The sequence below is a fragment of the Vulpes lagopus genome, chromosome 21 (assembly GCF_018345385.1).
Source record: "Vulpes lagopus strain Blue_001 chromosome 21, ASM1834538v1, whole genome shotgun sequence".
Classification (NCBI taxonomy): domain Eukaryota; kingdom Metazoa; phylum Chordata; class Mammalia; order Carnivora; family Canidae; genus Vulpes; species Vulpes lagopus.
The window spans coordinates 44,666,939-44,684,962 of record NC_054844.1 but is presented as its reverse complement, the minus strand read 5'-3'; the positions used below and the strand labels follow the sequence as shown (position 1 = coordinate 44,684,962).

Sequence of the window (18,024 nt, the reverse complement as noted above, 5' to 3'; positions counted from 1 at the left end):
ATACTGAGTATTGACTAGAATGTCTCTTAGGAAGTAACTGGCTTTATGCTGAAGTGCTAGAGGTGATTATTCTTTTTCCTTGGAGTAAATAGAACTAGACACATTGAAGCACAGAAGAGGTAATTTGAAAGGTGAAATCTGTGTAATCATTAGACATTTTGCCTCAATTTCTGATTAATTATCTTCCCAGGATGCCTGATAACAAAGAATGGATTTTCTAGAATCCTAGTGCAGTGGTAGAAACTGTTGTAGGCTTCTTGGAGTGGCTGTGCAATAGAAATATAATGCAAAGCATGTCTATAATTCTACATTTTTGTTGGCCACATTAAAGAAAAGTGAAATTAATTTTAATTTATCTAACACAGTATATCAAAGTGCTGTTTTAACATTAACCAATATAAAATTAAGATATCTTTTTTTAATATCTTAGAAATCTCATGTATATTTTACATTTTATAGCACATCTCAGTTCATAGTAGTCACATTTCAAGTGTTCAGTAGCCACACAATATGAAATCACAATATGTTAACATATTGAATATCACAGCTTTAAAGTATAGGACTTATTAAATGTAGTAAAAGGTTCAAGTGTTGATAGTACCTTTGGACAAAGGTCTGAATCAGGAGCCTTTGGAACATAAAGTTCTTTCATTACGGAAATCAACGTTTCTCATTTGGAGCACTTTTGACATTTTAGATGAGATAGTCCATGCACTACAGGATACTTAGCATCTCTAGCACACAGCACTAAATATGGGTAGCACAGCAATCAGAATATGCCCTTTATATTCCAAAGAGGAATCGTATCACGGCATTCTTTAGAGATGAGAAATTACGAGTTTGAGAGACCTAGAAATAAGAATTTAAAATAACACCAAAAGGTTTTAAGGATGTTTATTGGGCCCATTGAATTACCATTGGAAGTTGTTGGTCATTTTGAAGATACTTAGGACTGTATCTGTATTTGAGTTACAGTAACTGGTAACTTACATTGATTAAAGAGGGAAAGAAAGTTTGGGGCAGATGAATTAAAAGCACTTGTCCTTACTTTGTCGGAAATGCCCGGGAATTCATTACAGACTGGAACGAATTTTGCCCCATTAGCATTGTACCTGCTGCTTGCTAGGCAGTGATCAGATTCTTCTACCTCATGGATTCTCTTTAATTCTCATAACAGCCTTTAGAGGTATTTTGAATGTACAGATGAGGAGGTTTAACAAAGCTATTTGCTGAAGATAGCATAACTGGTAAGTGCTGGCACAAGGATCTAGTATCAGATTTTTTTGGCCCTAATTCCCAGGCTCTTTTAAAATTATACCATGCTATCTTTTGGGTAAAAATTGATTGTAAAAGCAGCCATACTAATATGGTAGGAAAAGAGATAAAGCCATTATAGTACTGGCTTTCCTTATCATTTGAGACCCCCCGCCCCCCCCAATGTCTGCTTGCTTGTGTTTTACAGTGTTGGCAAGCCTCTTGCTTTTGGTGTCTTAATTTCTTCTGGGATAGTAAACTATATGGTTTGTGGATTTGGGGGAAAGTTACTGTATGAGGTGGGGTTTTTTCTTTTGTTGTTGTTTTTTTCTGTCTTGCTGAAAGAAGAGCTATGAAGGCAAGCATTTTCTAGTTTTAGCTCAGATTATTTCAGTATAAATTTTGTCTCATTCTCAAGCTCTTTTTGCAGAAAGTTTTAAATCTAGAGTAAAATCAGATTTTTCCATTATTCTACTTTTTATTTGAGTCAGGTTATTATGGTGTGTGTTCAAACCATGCCCATCTAAAGATACCTTGTTTAAAAAACAAAATTTTTAAAATGGATAGTGCATACATGAAATAATTTTTTCTCAAGTCTATGAAAGGATTGTAGAAACCATTTATATGACATATTTTCAGATGTACTTTAATATAAATTAGTCCATTACCAAATAACCAAAAGAACTTTTGCCACTGGCTAGGACTGAAGAGCATTCCTGGTCTGATTTTTCCCATGTTAGGTACATTTCATGCTTCGGTTGCATAAGTTTATGATGTAGTTGGTGGTTTGGTTTTCTAAACCCCATGCCAGGAATAGACAACAACTTTGTGAATAATAACTGTTTTCCTCATAATAGGACTCCCTTGATCCAAGCTTAATTAGACTCGTTTATTCAGCCTGGGTTTTTTTAATTAATATGAAAACATATTTTGACTAGTAACAGTAGACTTGAATCCACAGCATTGAAGCCCCACTTCTGGGTCGTCTTTTTAACATTTTGCCTATATTCTAATGATTTAAGCCCTTACGACTACCTTTTTTCTTAATAATTACTTCCAGTCCTCCAAAAATTTATTGACATTTTTTCAAAATATAAGTAACATGCTTAAGATAGTGAAAACTGGGAGTGCACAATTTATTATGTATTCTTTCCTCAGGATTTGCATAGATGATTATATGTATGAAATCACATTATTTTATAAAGCAGAATTCCTATTTTGAGTTTCAGAAAACTTGATTGAGGTGTAATTTACATACCATAAAATTCATTTGTTGAATTTTAGTAAATTCATTCAGTGAATTTTAGTAAATTCATAGAGTTGTCAACCATTATAATCCACATTCCAGTTTTAGAATATTTCCATAATTTCCCCAGATTCTCTTGAGCTCATCTGTATTTAATCCCAAACCCAACAAACCACTGGTCTGCTTTTTGTCTCTAAATGTGTCTTTCTTACATTTCATATAAATGGAATCAGACAATATATGGTCTTTTGCATCTGGTTTTTAGCATATTATTTTTGAGATTCTTTCATGTTGTGACATGTATTAATTAGTATTGTGTTCCCTTTTTTGCTGAATAGTATTCTCCTGTATAGATACACCACATTTATTCATCCATTCACAAGTTGATGGGCATTTGAATTGTTTTCTGTCTTTAGCTATTAAAATGCTGCTCTGAGTACTTGTGTGCAAGTTTCTTTGTGGATATGTATTTTTTTCATTTCTCTTAGATAGATTCCTAAGGTCAAATTTGTTATCTCTTAAGTGTAAGGCTTATTTCTTTTTGCCTACTTGTCTTCTTTGAAAGAAAGCACTGGATTTTTCCCCCCTCATTCTTTTCCTTCCCCCCCACCCCATTCTTTGTGCCCAGGGAGCACAATACTTGGGAACCCGAGAAAAATTTGGATTGTCCTGAGCTAATTTCTGAGTTTATGAAAAAGTATAAGAAGATGAAGGAGGGTGAAAATAACAAACCCAGGGAGAAATCAGAAAGTAACAAGAGGAAATCCAATTTCTCGAACAATGCTGATGATATCAAATCCAAAAAAAAGAGAGAGGTAAGCTTCTTTCCCCCTTTTTCCCCACAAACATTTGTTTTGCCTCTTCCCCACCTCCCCAACCTCCTAAGCAGTATTTTGGTGGTTTCTGTTCTAACGGTGGCTTGCAAGGTAAATTGTTGAACAAAAGAGCTTCCAAGGAGGTAGGTTGATTAACTACAGCTCCCTCTCCTGGCTGATTGAGAAATATACTATATATTCCACTGAATTGTAGTAGAGTGGCAAAATTAAATCCCTGTAAAACAGGTAACCACTTCCTGTCTTCTCCATAAATAGGCAAAGTTATCTTAGTGAGCGAGGGAGGGACTTGGTGAAGTTTTTAAGTGTAGAAAAGGGGCTTTAAAGTGTTTACTAATGGGACGGCTGGATGGCTCAGCGGTTGAGCGTCTGCTTTGGTCCAGGGCATGATCCTGGAATCCTGGGATCGAGTCCCACATTGGGCTCTCTGCAGGGAGCCTGCTTCTCCCTCTGTGTCTCTGCCTCTCTCTCTCTGTGTCTCTCATGTATAAATAAATACAATCTTTTTTTAAAAAAGTAAAAAATAAATTATTTACTGATTTTTTTGTTTCAAAGATAGCACTTCTTTTCAAACTTTAAAATTCTCTTTTTTAAATTGAAGTGAAATTCACATAGCATGCGATAAACCATTTCATTTTATTATTAAGGATTTATTTGAGAGAGAGTGAGCACGTATGCATACATTGTTGGAGAAGGGCAGAGGGAGAAGGGAGAGAATCACAAGCAGACTCTGCTGAACAGGGAGCCTGACCTGGAGCTTGATCTCAAGACCCTGAGATCACAACCTGAGCTGAAACCAAGATGCTCAACTGACTGCGCCTAGACGCAATTAACCATTTTAAGTTGTACAGTTCAGTGGCATGTATATTCTCTTTTGAGTCTATTATTTCTACATACTCCAAATAATTTTCATCTTTTTTTTAATTGTTCAGTTTATTTTTTTTAATACTTTATTTATTTATTCATGAGAGGCAGAAAGAGAGGCAGAGACACAGGCAGAGGGAGAAGCAGACTCCCTACGGGGAACCTGCTGTGGGACTTGATCCCTAGACCCAGGATCATGCCCTGAGCTGAAGGCAGACGCTCAACTGCTAAGCCACCCAGGCATCCCTATTGTTAAGTTTAAAACGTGTATTTATGAAAGTTTGGTTTGATTTAGTTACTTTAATTCTTCTGATCTTTAGCTCTCAATAACTAGCATAAACCCTGTTCCTGCTTCTCTTTTTTTCATGTGTATATTTTCCATCTGTACACACACACAGACACACATATTACCCACCCCCCCAGCTTCCAATCCTTTCATTTATTTCAAGGTTATGAAGCCTTTTGTGATGAAGGATGTATCATACCCTTAACATTTAATAAAATAAAAGCATAAGTCCACTTCAGAATTTTCTAGTGTCCCTACCATAAGCATCTCTATTTATCTTCATTCTACTTGATACCCATCTTTCTAGAACATTAGTTCTCAGCCCTAGCTGTACATTAGAATTACTAGGGGTGGGTGAGGGGCTTAAAAAAAAAAAAAAAAAAAAGACCAAGTACCCAAGATACACCTCAGACTAGTTAAATTCAGACTTCTCTGGGTTGGACCCTAGACATCAGTATTTTAAAAGACTTACACAAGTGATAGAGAAAATGGGAGATCAGCTTTCCAAAAAGAATTGAAATAAGAGTGAAAGATTGGAGGCTAAAAGTGAAAGTGCACTCTAGGTTTGTGTCTATCTCTTTGTTTCCCTGGTTAATTTTATTTTTTGCAACCATATTTTTAAAACTACTTTGTTTTGGTGAGGTATGTATATCATTATGATATACTGTACTGATAAGGAATTTGAGAATGCCTTCTCTTCTCTAAGGAGCTAAGACCTGGTTTCCTCTTTCTTTTTTATTAGTCCTTTGTATTCTGGCTTTTGTTGTTTGATTCATTTTCTAGCTAAGTAAAGAGACCAAAAAACAGCATAGCAGAAGACTTGGGACTAGCCATTTGTGACATACGGTGTGTATTTCCTCAACCTAGGGTTTCTCTCCTTTCAAAAAGGAGCAGTCTGGCTTAGACCTACTGGCCGGCATAGAGAGTTTCTTTCCTGGGCCAGGTTCTGATGCTGCTGACCTTGAAAACAACCCCCACACGTCCCTTGTAATGTTCATCTGGGGTCCCTGACAGCATTCTCAGCAGTGCTGGCGGCTGTCAGGTAGGCAGCCAGGAAGATAGGTGATTGTATGTTTTAAAGGTACAGGAGGGGATTGCGTTTCTTTCTTTAGACCACTGCAGAAGAAATTTGTTAGTCGGCATTATGCCTGATTTAAGATTACTGCCTGTGTGATGATTTTAGCATTTTCCTCGCCTCGGCTCCTTTTCAGCAGCTTGAACATTTTTCTTTCCTTCCCTCTCTATGTGGCAAACTGTTTTCAGCCGCCAGCTATGATTTACAACTCAGTTTGTGTGCCAGCATTCCAGCTGTGAGCAGCTGTGTGCACATCTGGGAACCTCCTCCCCTTAAGCGCCCCCAAAAGAGGCAGTGTTTTTAAGTCAGTATCTCCCCTGATCCGTGCATGGAATTTCCTTCCCAGTGTTGGTTTTGGTATCTTTGGGGACCACCTGGATCCTGAATACTTTGTATCTCTCTCTCAAAAAAACGGGCAGAGTAAATGTCAGATCAAAGAGATTTTATTATGAAAATCAGATACCAGAGATCTGGTTCATTTGGGCAGTCTTTTTAAATCTTTTTTATGTTGCCACTAGATAAGCTTGCATTATCTTCCATAATAAGGTTTTTAAAATTACCTGGTTTGTCTAAAATTTCACTGTTTTGCTCTCATCAGTGCCATCACACCTGAATAGGACTCTGTGCTCCTTGTCTTGATTGCATGATTGCATTTTGACCAAGTTTGAATAATCTCCTAGAAAATTACTGGTTTGTTTTAAATCACTCTCCAGTTCTGTTTTCTAGTGCTAACAACTCATGCATATCAGGAGGGGTTAGGCACAGACCAGGGCCTCTTCTCCAAGTGTGTGGGTATTGTGCAGTATGTGAGCTCTGAAAGAAATTTGCTATTTTATGATACTGCCTTGAATCATTCTTATCTCTGTTCTTTCATAAATATAAACGACTGTGAAAAATATTAAAAATATTGGTCAGTGTTAAGGTAAACTAAATGTCTAAAAAATTAAGATGGAGAAGTGGTACGTTTGAGTTTATAAAATGAAAAAGGGTTTAGTTCGGGTAAGCATGGACTTGTTTATCATCTCGGAAGCAACAATTGAGAAGTAGTCAATTCATAATATCAAGGAGATTAGATTAGAAGGTTAGATGAGTTCCTAGGTGATGCCTCCAGAATATCTTAAGGGATATGAAAGAGTTTTAGGGGCTGCTTATAATCCTGTGGAAGTGTAGTGGAAGGACAACTGCATCTAACAAAAATACTTCTTGGCGTCATTGTCACTGGCTGGCCCAGTATTGTATTTCTTAAGTTCTAAGAATTCTTTGAATTTGTGACAAAAATGAACTTAGGTTGGGCTTTGTTGAGCTGTGAAACTTTTTTTTTTTTTTTTTTTTAACTCTTCTCCAGACTGTAACCTTTTCTTTATCTTCTATTTATAGCAGAGCAATGATATCGCTCGGGGCTTTGAGAGAGGACTGGAACCAGAAAAGATCATTGGGGCGACAGATTCCTGTGGTGATTTAATGTTCCTAATGAAATGGTGAGAGAGATTGGGCTTCACTGTACAGTTGTGTTTCTTTGCCAGTGGCTTGAATTTGTATAGAAGATAGGGAAGGAAGGCAGAGTATATCCCGACTAAGAATTTTGATTGTCAAGAATCTTTGGTTTATATCACCCATTAGTATTAATGGAAATTACAGTTGGGAGTGGATTTAAGACATTCTCAAGCCTTGGTATTAAGCCAAATTATTTTAGCCCAAATACCTAAGGTAGCTTTGAGGCAGGAAATGTATAGACATGACCTAACCATTTATTTACACAGTTCTGAATCATTTACCGTTAGACCATGAGCCTGTGGCCATGAGATAGGAGTTGAGTGAGGCTTTCTGGCATCACAAAGGATCAAAACAACTGAATAATGTCTAAAAGCGAAAAATAATCTCAACAGAAAGCATTTACTAATACTAGCCAAAGCGTAAATAAGCATAAGTTATTTCATTCGGTGGAGGGAGTGTCTCTTAGAGGAAAGTGTAGTTACTTCCCCTCAATTTGGTTTCGTAAAGACAGGGTGATTTATGGTGTGGCCCTCACTACCTCTCTGTTTCCAGTGTTCTGGGCTTGTGATTTAAGTTTGGTTTCTAAAGAGAGGCTTCATGCTGCATTGCCACTGAGGAAGCTTATTTACCTTGAAGTTGTAGAATCAAAAGGTTTAATATTTTATCTGATCGAAATTTTGCTGGTAAATTACCCAGAAGCCTAGATTTGAAGAATCATTATACTCTGTCAGAAGTAAGGAACTGTATTGACTATTTTCCCCACTCAGCCATATGTGTTACGTATGATTTATAATCATACATTAACTAGCTTTTTTTCCCCATCACAGTCCAAATTTGAGTGTCTGCTCTGAGCTGTGTGTTTTCCCCTCCTTTCCTCACCCATAATACTTTCTCCATTTGGAGTGTTGGTTGAGGGACTTGCTAGATTTTTATTTATTTATGTTTGTATGTATGTATGTATGTTTTATTTATTCACAAGAGACACAGGGAGAGGCAGAGACGCAGGCAGAGGCAGAGACGCAGGCAGAGGGAGAAGCAGGCTCCCTGCAGGGAGCCCGATGTGGGACTCGATCCCAGGACTCTGGGATCACTCCCTGGACTGAAGGCAGGCGCTAAACCACTGAGCCACCCAGGGCTAAAATTTTATTTATACACGTTGGTAGAGCTCTTGTAACTTGGACAATTGAAATTTGCAGCTAATTCCTACATTTCATTTTAGTGACTGGATTTTACATTCTCTTATTCTTCCTTGTATAAGTACTGTTGCAGACTTAAATTTCTGTTTTCTTACTATTCTAGTCCATAGTTCTCACCAAAAGGATAGTGAGTGTTTAAAAGGCCACAAGATGAGAAAGGTTAACCCTTTCACTGAGATGATCCAGAAACTGGATTGATCATTCTGTGCATCATCAATAGGACTGAATGCAGATTTGATCATGTTCACTCAATACATATAAATCAAAATTATAGGAGCAAAATTTATATAACTTCATTTTCAGCCTTTTGATTAAGCCTGCTATGTTTTCCATCTAAGTTCTAGCTGAAGACTTCCACTTCTGTCTGATGTAGCAGCAGTTAAATGATTACTCACTGATAATTTATTTACTTGAATTTCTCCTTGAAAATACGGAGCTGTTAGGGTCGTCCTCACCTTGAAATCGAGATGGAGAGGAGGAAATCAAGTTGGTTAAATCCATATAATATAAACCTTGGTGTATTTATTTTTAATATTTTATTTATTCATGAAAGACACACAGAGAGAGAGGCAGAGACACAGGCAGAGGGAGAAGCAGGCTCCACGCAGGGAGCCTGATGTGGGACTCAATCCCCTAACTCCAGGATCACGCCCTGGGCCGAAGGCAGGTGCTAAACCGCTCAGCCACTCAGGGATCCCCTAAACCTTGGTTTAGATAGATTCTCTCTCACTCTTACTTCCTCTCCTTCTAAGTCTCATATTTTCTCTCTCCAGGAAAGACACAGATGAAGCAGACCTGGTTCTTGCAAAAGAAGCTAATGTAAAATGTCCACAGATTGTGATAGCATTTTATGAAGAGAGACTGACATGGCATGCATATCCTGAGGATGCGGAAAACAAAGAGAAAGAAACAGCAAAGAGCTAAAGGAGGGGGTGGTCTCTGTCATTTCTCTTTGTATATAATACATTCACCTCCCTGCCTCCTCTTCCTTCTGCCCACCCCCTTCTATCCTAAACACATCCATAAAAAATGTGCTTATCACTGTGCTCCACAGGAGAAATGTTGGTATTGGTTCTCTTGTAACATAAGTGATGGTCTGATTCATGATAAGTGTCTCTCTGTGAAGACCAGGCATTTACATACTGTGTGTAATTCCCACACTTTTTTCCTTTGCCCTGATCTCTTCCTTCTGCTCCCCTGTGACCTCAAGATGAGTTTTAACTTTTTAATCACCTTAGAGTCTTGATCTTTTCAGGGTTGGTTCCTTTTTAGATTGGGGGATTTTGTTGAAATGATGATGAATTTTGGTTTCTTGCTTTGGTTCTTAGAACATGTTGATGACCAGTTAGCTTTTGTTTTGAGATGTTGGGATGGAAAAGATGTTCCCATCTTTTAAAAAAGCCAATAGCAACTGCCTACCTGTTGGGGCTTTCCCAACCTCATTCAGCTCTACCCAGTAGAATACAGGGTTCCTGGTGTGGTCCTCTGGGCCACCCTCTGTTGTTTATCCCCACTCATCCTCCCAGAATAGCTCCATCCCTTGGAGGACTTGAAATTTTACACTCATATTTGTTAAGGCGCTCTTAGCCCCAGGACTTTTGGCCTTGTTTGTTAGCAATCCCTGATTCTGCTTCTGCAAGGTGGTATAGTCTGTCATAAAATGACAAGATTATGAACTGCGGAGATTTTTTAGCTATTCGTACATGAGGATGATGGGGTAGGATACAGTTGTCTTTATGATCACATATGGTATATATGAATTTTTTCTTTCCATCCCTCACATTTGGACTCTATATTTATGTAGGTGTGAGTGACTGCCTGGTGCTTGCTTGTGCCAAGGTGCTAGGCACCCTCCTGCCCTGCCAGCTTTTGTGGCCTCCCAAAGCATTCCTGGTACCAAAGAGGCTTCAGACCTGACCCTCACTTCTCAGTGGACCCAAGTTTCCCCTCCATGCCATTATTTTCAGTGGGGAATTCTTGGAGGGGAGCCCTTGGCCGCAGTATCAATTTTAAGTATTCATAGCATTTATAGTCATAAATTTTCTGCTTTGTTGACTCCTGGATTTGCCACCAAGAGGCTCCAAAGTATTATTGCTCTTCCCTTTTTCCACCCTCAAACTCACAGTTGTATTTTATTTTTCAAAATACATTTTTGTGGAAGACTATCACCTCAGAGATACAGACCCTGGCATTAGCATGTTGACACAACCTTTTGTCCCTATTCAGAATATTTCCCTTTTGGCTTTCTCCTGCTTTGCCATTGTATTGAGAGATCATTATCTGATCTTCTGTTTCCATCCGTGACCCCAAGAAATGCCCTACTTCTCTTTAGCCATTTCCTTTTAGTTGACGAGGGGGCTAGAGAATCAAGACTAAAGAGTAAGGAAATAGCAGGGTCATGAGCCTCTGTGTCCCAGTCCAAAGCTGAGGAATTAAGAATAAATGCTTGAAATAGCCTTAACTCTAGAGTTCACTAGCCACTGAGGTGGTTTTTGTTGTGCTTTTGATTTTTAAAACATATAGCTGTCTGGCCAGGAGCATTCAACTATTTCTAGATTATTCAGAGTAATCAGGGGAATGGATAGATTGCTCCAGTCCACAGATGAGCTGAATAATATGCAAATCATATACCCATTCATAGCATTTGTTACCATTGCTTTCCTGCTCAGCTGCTGATTGAATTCTGTGTGCTTGTATAAATTATGTCAAAAATTATACTGCACAGTTGAGAAGACAGCTGTTGCTGCAGTGACATGACAGACTGGAACAATGAAGCTTTTGGTTTAAGTCATCCAGGAAAATCCTTCTGAATGGTAATGTGATTGGGTGAGAACTCCTAACCCATACCTCAAGTGGGTAGGAGTTTTTATCTCTTTCTTTACTCTGGAAGAATTCAAGGCCTAGATAATTGACAGTTGATTAGTACTTAATCTGATGGGCATCTGAAAGAAAGAAAGGATGGTCAGGAAACGGATTTGTCATACAAGTAGCCAAGGATATAATTAGGGTAGACAAGAATAAGCCAGAAGTAGGCCAGAGCCCCTGAGGAGGGGATCTGGGCCTGTTGATTTGCAGGTGGAGAAAATGACAGCTTATCCATGGAGCCGGTGTGTGTCTCCCAGGAGCAGTGGGCCTATAAACTACAGTGAGACTATTTTTCAGACCAAAATCAACATGTGGACAAAGAACACAGAAGAATTAGTTTATGCTGAGATTGGTTCTGAGAAACCTGGGGCACGTGGTTGCCATGGTTATAGGTGATATATAAGACATTTATCAAAATCTGATTTTCTTTTAACAAAGGAATTACCATCTACTACTCATCAGCTGTTTAATACCTTACTCTTCACTCCATCTTTTCTGTTCACAGTTTATTGAATCATGGTCTTGTACTGAATGCTGCCAGAACAATTGTTGTTTTCTCCCTGCCTACCCACATTCTATAGGAATTCCTACATTCTATAGGAATGTAGGGAGCCAGAGGCCAGAATTCTGACTTGAGCCCTCAGCAAAAGGAAACCACATACTGGCCTGTGCCTCTGGCATTTGTTAGTGCTGAGTAGCTATCCTGGCCCTTGCAGAATTGCAGCCTCAGAAGGAAACCTATTTTCATGGAGCTTTCTCCTCAGAAGAGTTAGTAGCCCTGGGCTAAATAAGCACTCCTAAACATCTAGGTCTCCGGTGCTCAAGCATGCTTTCCCTGTTTTTACGTAGTCTTCTTTCAAAACATCTTTCTAATGCTGAATTTCTTTTAGTAATCACCATTCAAGGATCTCACTTTCCACCGTAGGTAACAGAGCCCTGCCACAGAGCCCTGCCCGGCAAAGTTGACCAAGGTCAGTGTAGCTGCTTTTCTGAGCTCTGCACTGGGCCAAAGCCCTCCTGTTAGGATTAGCTGTTAGGAACATCAGCCTTGATGGAAGCCCCTGTTTTTAACCTGGAGAGAGCCATATCATTTTTCCTCCCACAGTCCAGTTTTGGTCTGTTCAAGGAAGCGCTTGGGCCTCTGGTGTTCCTTAATATGAATCTAGGCGGTCCTTGGCTGTCCCCCAGCCATGGCCGTGTACTGCTTTTTGTTGGTGATGAAAGGTTAGTTAGTCCTGTTTCCGTAGCTAGGGCAGTTAGGTTCTTCTTAACTCTCTTTGTTCCTGTTCTGTAGCTGTCCTGCAGTCCATTATCCTTCTGTTCAGGTCAGAGCCTAGGGCTTTTGGGAAGGTGCTTGGGATTTTCATCTTGTGATTTTGTTGGATCTGTGTTTGGTCCAGCTCACCTAAGGTACAGTAAGGGGTCAGAGGGATCTATCTTGTGTCTGGGCTGGGGAGCAGTTGTCTTTGCCCTCAGGATTTGAGTTTGAGGACCTAAAATAAAATACTGCTTTCCAATGACATGAGAACCACAAGCATGGTTAAGTCATTAGATTAGAAATGTGGAAGTTATTCCTCACAAATGAGGTCAAAGGAAAAGCTCATTTTGCATCCATACTTCTATCCTTTTGGTTTAGGTTTTTGGATTAAAAGTTATAGTGTGGAAGTCTGTACCTTTGTAATCAGACCGCCAAGCAAGCCTACCTGTGGCAAGGTGGAAAGAGGAATGGTTTGGATCCAGTGTATTCTAGTTTCATGCTGGCTTTATCACTAATCATAAAAGTTATATTTTCAAAAACAGTTGTCACCAGCCTTGCACCCAGGGGTACATGATATGCTTAGAATTCAGTGTTCTCATCCAATTAATAGTAGTGGATTTATATTGAGCTGTGCATGTTCCAACCATATTAGTGTGCAGCAGCACTCATTTTATTCCACAAGCATTTTTTTGGCCTTAGGGGTACACGGTTCAAGAAGATACACTCTTCTGATTTCAAAGAACTTTCATACTGTTGTGGGATGAACTGAGTGTTAATAGTGCAATGTAATAAGTGCTACAAATAGGTACACATTTCTGATTTGGGGACAGTAGGTGGGTGATGGTTCATAGGGGGATAGACCTGTGACCTTGGATGAACTTAGCTAACTGGCCATAGGTGGACTACAACGAGGGCTTGTTTTATTCCAGAAAATAAGGATAGCTGAAGGTTGGTTAGCCGTGCTGTTGCTGAGAGAGAAAACAACAGGTGAGTGGGGATTGATGAGTGTGGATTGAGAAGCCCCTCGTGTTGATCCCTGTTTTGGGCTCTTTGCCAAAGTACTTATGGTCTAGTTCATCCTTGCTTGTGGAATGTATTATCTATGTTGCAGACCCACCTTTGTGTTGTTACATTACTATGGGTTCTGTGACGTTTATTCCTCACGGACATTTTATCAGAGTCGCTCACACCTTTTTCAGTTTCTCATCACTTTTGGAAGAATTATCGTGAGGTTGGCTTTAAGTTTAAAACAAGGACATACTTTTCAATGACGAGAGGTTTGCTAAAAAGAAGGCGTCGGGCACACCTGTTAACACATGAGCGTCTACTGTGTGCAGTGTAGTTTCATTCAACACTGCAGCGTGGTGATTTCTAAGCAGACGTGTGTCAATTATGTGGTAACCTCTCTAGGAAGCGCACATACCTGGAGTTGCAGATTTAATCTGCAAGGGTGAGGCCTTAGCCCTGCTAAGTAAGAAACGGTCTAAGAAATGTCTTAATTCTGAACTGTGTAACTACAAGAAAAAGGTACTTTTCTCTGTCTGGATCATTGAGAGTTGACTAACTTCAGAAGTCAGAATTCCCAGGAATGAAGAGTAAGTGTTCTGGAAAATTGAAATGTGAAGGTTCTTTGGATAGCTTCATAAAAATAATTCTAATTTCTTTGTGCTTGCGCTGGATTTCTTGAATTTTAAACTACCTCATCTTGTCTTTTTAGAAGTTACTTCGGCTTGTCATTGCCACTCTCACATCATGCTTGACTTTGATTGTTTCCTAACATGGAATTTTTTTCTATGCCTCGACAGCATGTTCTCTTCTCATCCTGATCCTCATCATCTCATATTGTTCTTCCGTCAGAGAACTGTTTTAAAATAGTTAGAAATCTTGGCTTACGGGAAGTGGTCCTCCAATGCTGTTTGTCTCTGGGATCAGTAGGAAAGAGTTAAAACAAGGTGGTGAGGGCAGGGGACAGAACCTGCACTGGAGGCAGCTGAGGAGGGAAGAGCCATTAATTAAGACAATTTCCAAGTCAACTGATTGTGATCATTAATGTCACAATAGATCAAAACCTAATTATCACAGCCTAGGTAAGAGCCATCAGTATTAATCGGAAAATCTAATAGGAAACTATTATCAAGAAATTAGGCTAAATTGAATGCAGTGAACTTTTTATCTTGCCATTCTGTTTGTGTGTGTGAGAGCGGGCGAGCGATGTCCCTTGGCATTGGCAGGTGTGACCCTCATAGTTGATCCTAGGTGCCGGTGGCCAGTTCATCACACTTTTTGAGGAATTCCAAACAGACTAAACTGTCATTTTAATGTCTTGAACATTATCATCACCCAGGCTTGTCCAGTGTGATCAGCAATCAATGGAAAAAGGTTAATATTTAGGTCTTGTGATGGTTGGTCCTTCCTGGAATGAGAGCATCCCTGGTGGACATTATACCGTGTGTTGGTAGATCATTCTTTGAGCTTCTGATGTATGGAGAGTCCTGCTGCTCTGGCTATTGCAAGGGGGTGCAGAGGAAAAGAGGGGCTTTCTGCCTGGAGAGTCTTCAAGGAGACCCAAGAAGATAGAGTTCAGTCATGTCACAGCACTTTTAAAGTCTGTGTTTTACAGTTTCTAGTAGCTTTAGAATTTGATTCTAAACTAGGGCTGACTGTGGTTTTAGTTTTTTTCCCCTAGTTTTAGGATAAGGGTCATAATGATTACCACCAGAATCCAGTTGTAAGTCCAGAGAGGGGGGAAGGTTTTCTTTCTTTCAAGCTTTCATCAAAGAGTTACGCTCCTGTCAGGGTATTAAAGAATATTACAAGAGTCTTACAGCTAGTCCTAGAGAACACTTCATTCCCCTCTCTGAATGGAAAAGGAGGGGTCACCATTTGTATCCTTAATCTCGAGAGCCATTCATGAAGATCCTGGCAACTCCTGAAGTTAGACTGGTGCAGAATGGTTGGAAAGATGCTGCCTTGTGGGCATTGAGGGGAGGGATGAGCGGCAGCAGGAGGGGGCCGCGTCCTGCCACCTGGCCTGGCTTAGCCTGGGGAGAGTGTCTCCCATTGGTGCCACTGCTGCTGCTAGGCCTGCGCCCCCTCCCCCGGCCTTGCATCTCGGGACACCACCGAGACTGGCCCTGGGGATAGGGTTCTTGCGTTCTTGTTCGAATGAGGTCTTGCTCTTGGGTCTTAGGATTTAGGGATAGGGGTTACTCAGTATAGAACTTTAACCTCTTTAAGAGAAAGTGTGTATTTCTTTACAAAAGAATCATGCCCTTAATGCTTAAAATGTAATTTTATTTGCAAAACATCACTAACACATGACTTTCAGAAGCAGTTTGTGTCTCCAAGGTTCATTGCGTTATGCCGGATAAAGAATGGGCCCTCTGTTAATAGTTGTGGGTTGGCTAAGTTCATCTAGTTTGCAGAGTGAAGCGTACCTGCTGACTTCCTTTAGCGAGCAAATGCGCTCTTAAGAGGTAAGGTGCCCTAGGGAGTGAAACAAGACGTGAGTGGATGCTGACTGTGTGCCAACCTCCTCAACTGGTTCATAATGGCTGACCTTGGGCAAGTCACTCCTTTCAATGCCTCAGTTCCCCATCTGTCAAATGGGGTTAATGATACTGACCTACCTCACAGGGGTGTTGTGAGGCATTGCAAATCAAAGTTGGTAGAACACTTTAGGGTCCTCGACGGAGGATGCCTTGAGCCGAAGTCTAAAGTCTAGGCCTGACATAGGCTTCAGTCCTCACTGAGCTGTCCCAAGGTTGGAACTACTAGTGACCTCGGCAAGTTCTCTGCCCCCCACCCCTCCTCAAAGCTGCTAGTTCAGATGTTGACAGTGTTTTTGTGAATGTTGGAGTCTTAATAGTCCAGACGTAGGATGTTATGGGGGGAAGGCACTTAGTATTTTCTATGTCTTGCATCCACAAAGAGAGGCTGTCTCAGACCCAGGAGCATTGGATTAGGGAACTATGAGGCAGGGATGCTACTGCTTGTTTCTCTCTGCAGGTTGGGAATTAAGGTCCCATTCCCCAAGGGATTGGGACAGACTCCAGCTGTCTCGGGAGCAAAGTGAACACAGTGGGCTTAATTTATATCGTTGCTTTTATCGCGCGCCCCCCCAACTGAGTCACCGCACCCCCTCTTGCCTCCCTACAGGAACCAGCTGGTTCAATAAACATAACCACTTTCCCCATCCCCTACCAAAAAAAGAGCCATCTTGGGAAAAAAAATTTTTTTAGAGATATGTTTAACACTCTTTAAGCTTCATCCGACTTTACTGTACTCATTTGTCATCTTTTTCTGTGTCCACAGTCTGAACCTGACTTTGACCTGTTTTCCCTCCAGTTTGGGAAAACTTTGGACACGGTTTCTATTTGCCCAGATGTGGGCTTAGCCAGCTCCTCTTCCCAACAGGGCTCTTTGTCCTTTCCCTCTCCTTGGCCCTAGACGTGTAACCCATGGAAAAGCACAAGGTTCTGGCCCCTTGCTGTGGTCACATTCCGGTTCTCCGTGCTTTGTGGACTTTGCTCTATTCACCCAGCTCGGGCAGCGCCAGGTGGTCCTGTGGAGTTGTGGGGGATGGAGAGAGCAGTCTGCCTCCTGCCAGGTAGCCAGGAGTTGACTCACCCGTGGCCCGGCAGCTCTGCCGCCCCGTCCCACAGGATGGGACGTGAAGGACTCAAGAGGCTGGGCTCTCCACACTGTCTCATCCTGTGTAGGAAAACACATCACACTTGGTAGCCAGATTTCTAAGTGGAAAAATGGGAAATTGAATTCTCTATGGACCTTTTGGTTTGTGGGGGAGTTTTGGTTGTGTTTCTTGGTTTTAGTTCAGCCAAACATGTCGGCTTTTCATTTTTTTATTTTTTTAGGATAAGTGATATATATATGTTCGCCTTTTAAATGTAAATGTTTAAAAGTAGGCAATTTATGTGTTTCCACAACTGACATTGATGCAGACCTCATTCTCTCCCCCTCTTCCACCCTCCTCTTTTCCCTCTTTTCATACTCTTGTATTGGTTCTAATAAATGGTTGCTTTTCAAATATGGATCCTGAGTGGTGGTTTGAAGATCTGGGTCCGACACTCTTCCTTAGTTTGGTCCCTGGAATGTCAGCCAGTTGTCACACATGCCTTTCTGAAAGAAAAGAGCAGCGAGCCTTCCAGAACAAGGGCTTTTTTTCTAACAGTTGCTGGTCTCTGATTTGCCACGGGGTGGCGCAAGCCTAGGGACTAAGACCCCACGTATCCTGTTCCCTACTCCATTCCCTTAACCTATTCAGACTGTGCCTTCCTGGTCTCTGCACTCCTCTCTGCTGCCAGTGGCTCAGAGAATAAATGTTAGCCTTCAGCAACCCCGGGACCCAGAGGAGTCAGCCCCTGGTTATTAGAATTTGCAGGAAACCACACTGACAATCTAAATCAGGCTTACAAATCCCAATATATGTGGGCTTGCAAATATGGCTTTTTTTATTATCTTTAACAATTTGCTTCACAAATACCAAAGAAACCATGTCTTTGACGACCTGATGATTGTGGGTCAGGAACATGGTGTGTCTCGGGGTTGCGGGGGGAGCAATTGGAAGCTGGATGAGGAGGGAGATGTGTAAATTTATTAATTAATTAAAAAGCCTGGTGCAGTTTTGAATCTA

At 40.6% G+C, this 18,024-nt stretch overlaps 1 protein-coding gene across 3 annotated transcripts in view; it reads left to right on the top strand.

Annotated features, from left to right (window-relative positions):
• Positions 1 to 17,418, top strand: part of CBX5 (chromobox 5) — a 37,241-nt gene extending 19,823 nt beyond the window's left edge. For all 3 annotated transcript variants that reach the window (XM_041736087.1, XM_041736088.1, XM_041736091.1), the window contains exons 3-5: positions 3,129 to 3,315; positions 6,936 to 7,036; positions 9,022 to 17,418. In XM_041736087.1, the coding sequence (XP_041592021.1) occupies positions 3,129 to 3,315; positions 6,936 to 7,036; positions 9,022 to 9,172 (439 nt within the window). In that variant the 3' untranslated portion in view covers positions 9,173 to 17,418. The remainder of the gene's footprint in view (positions 1 to 3,128; positions 3,316 to 6,935; positions 7,037 to 9,021) is intronic.
• Positions 17,419 to 18,024: the final 606 nt, after the last annotated feature.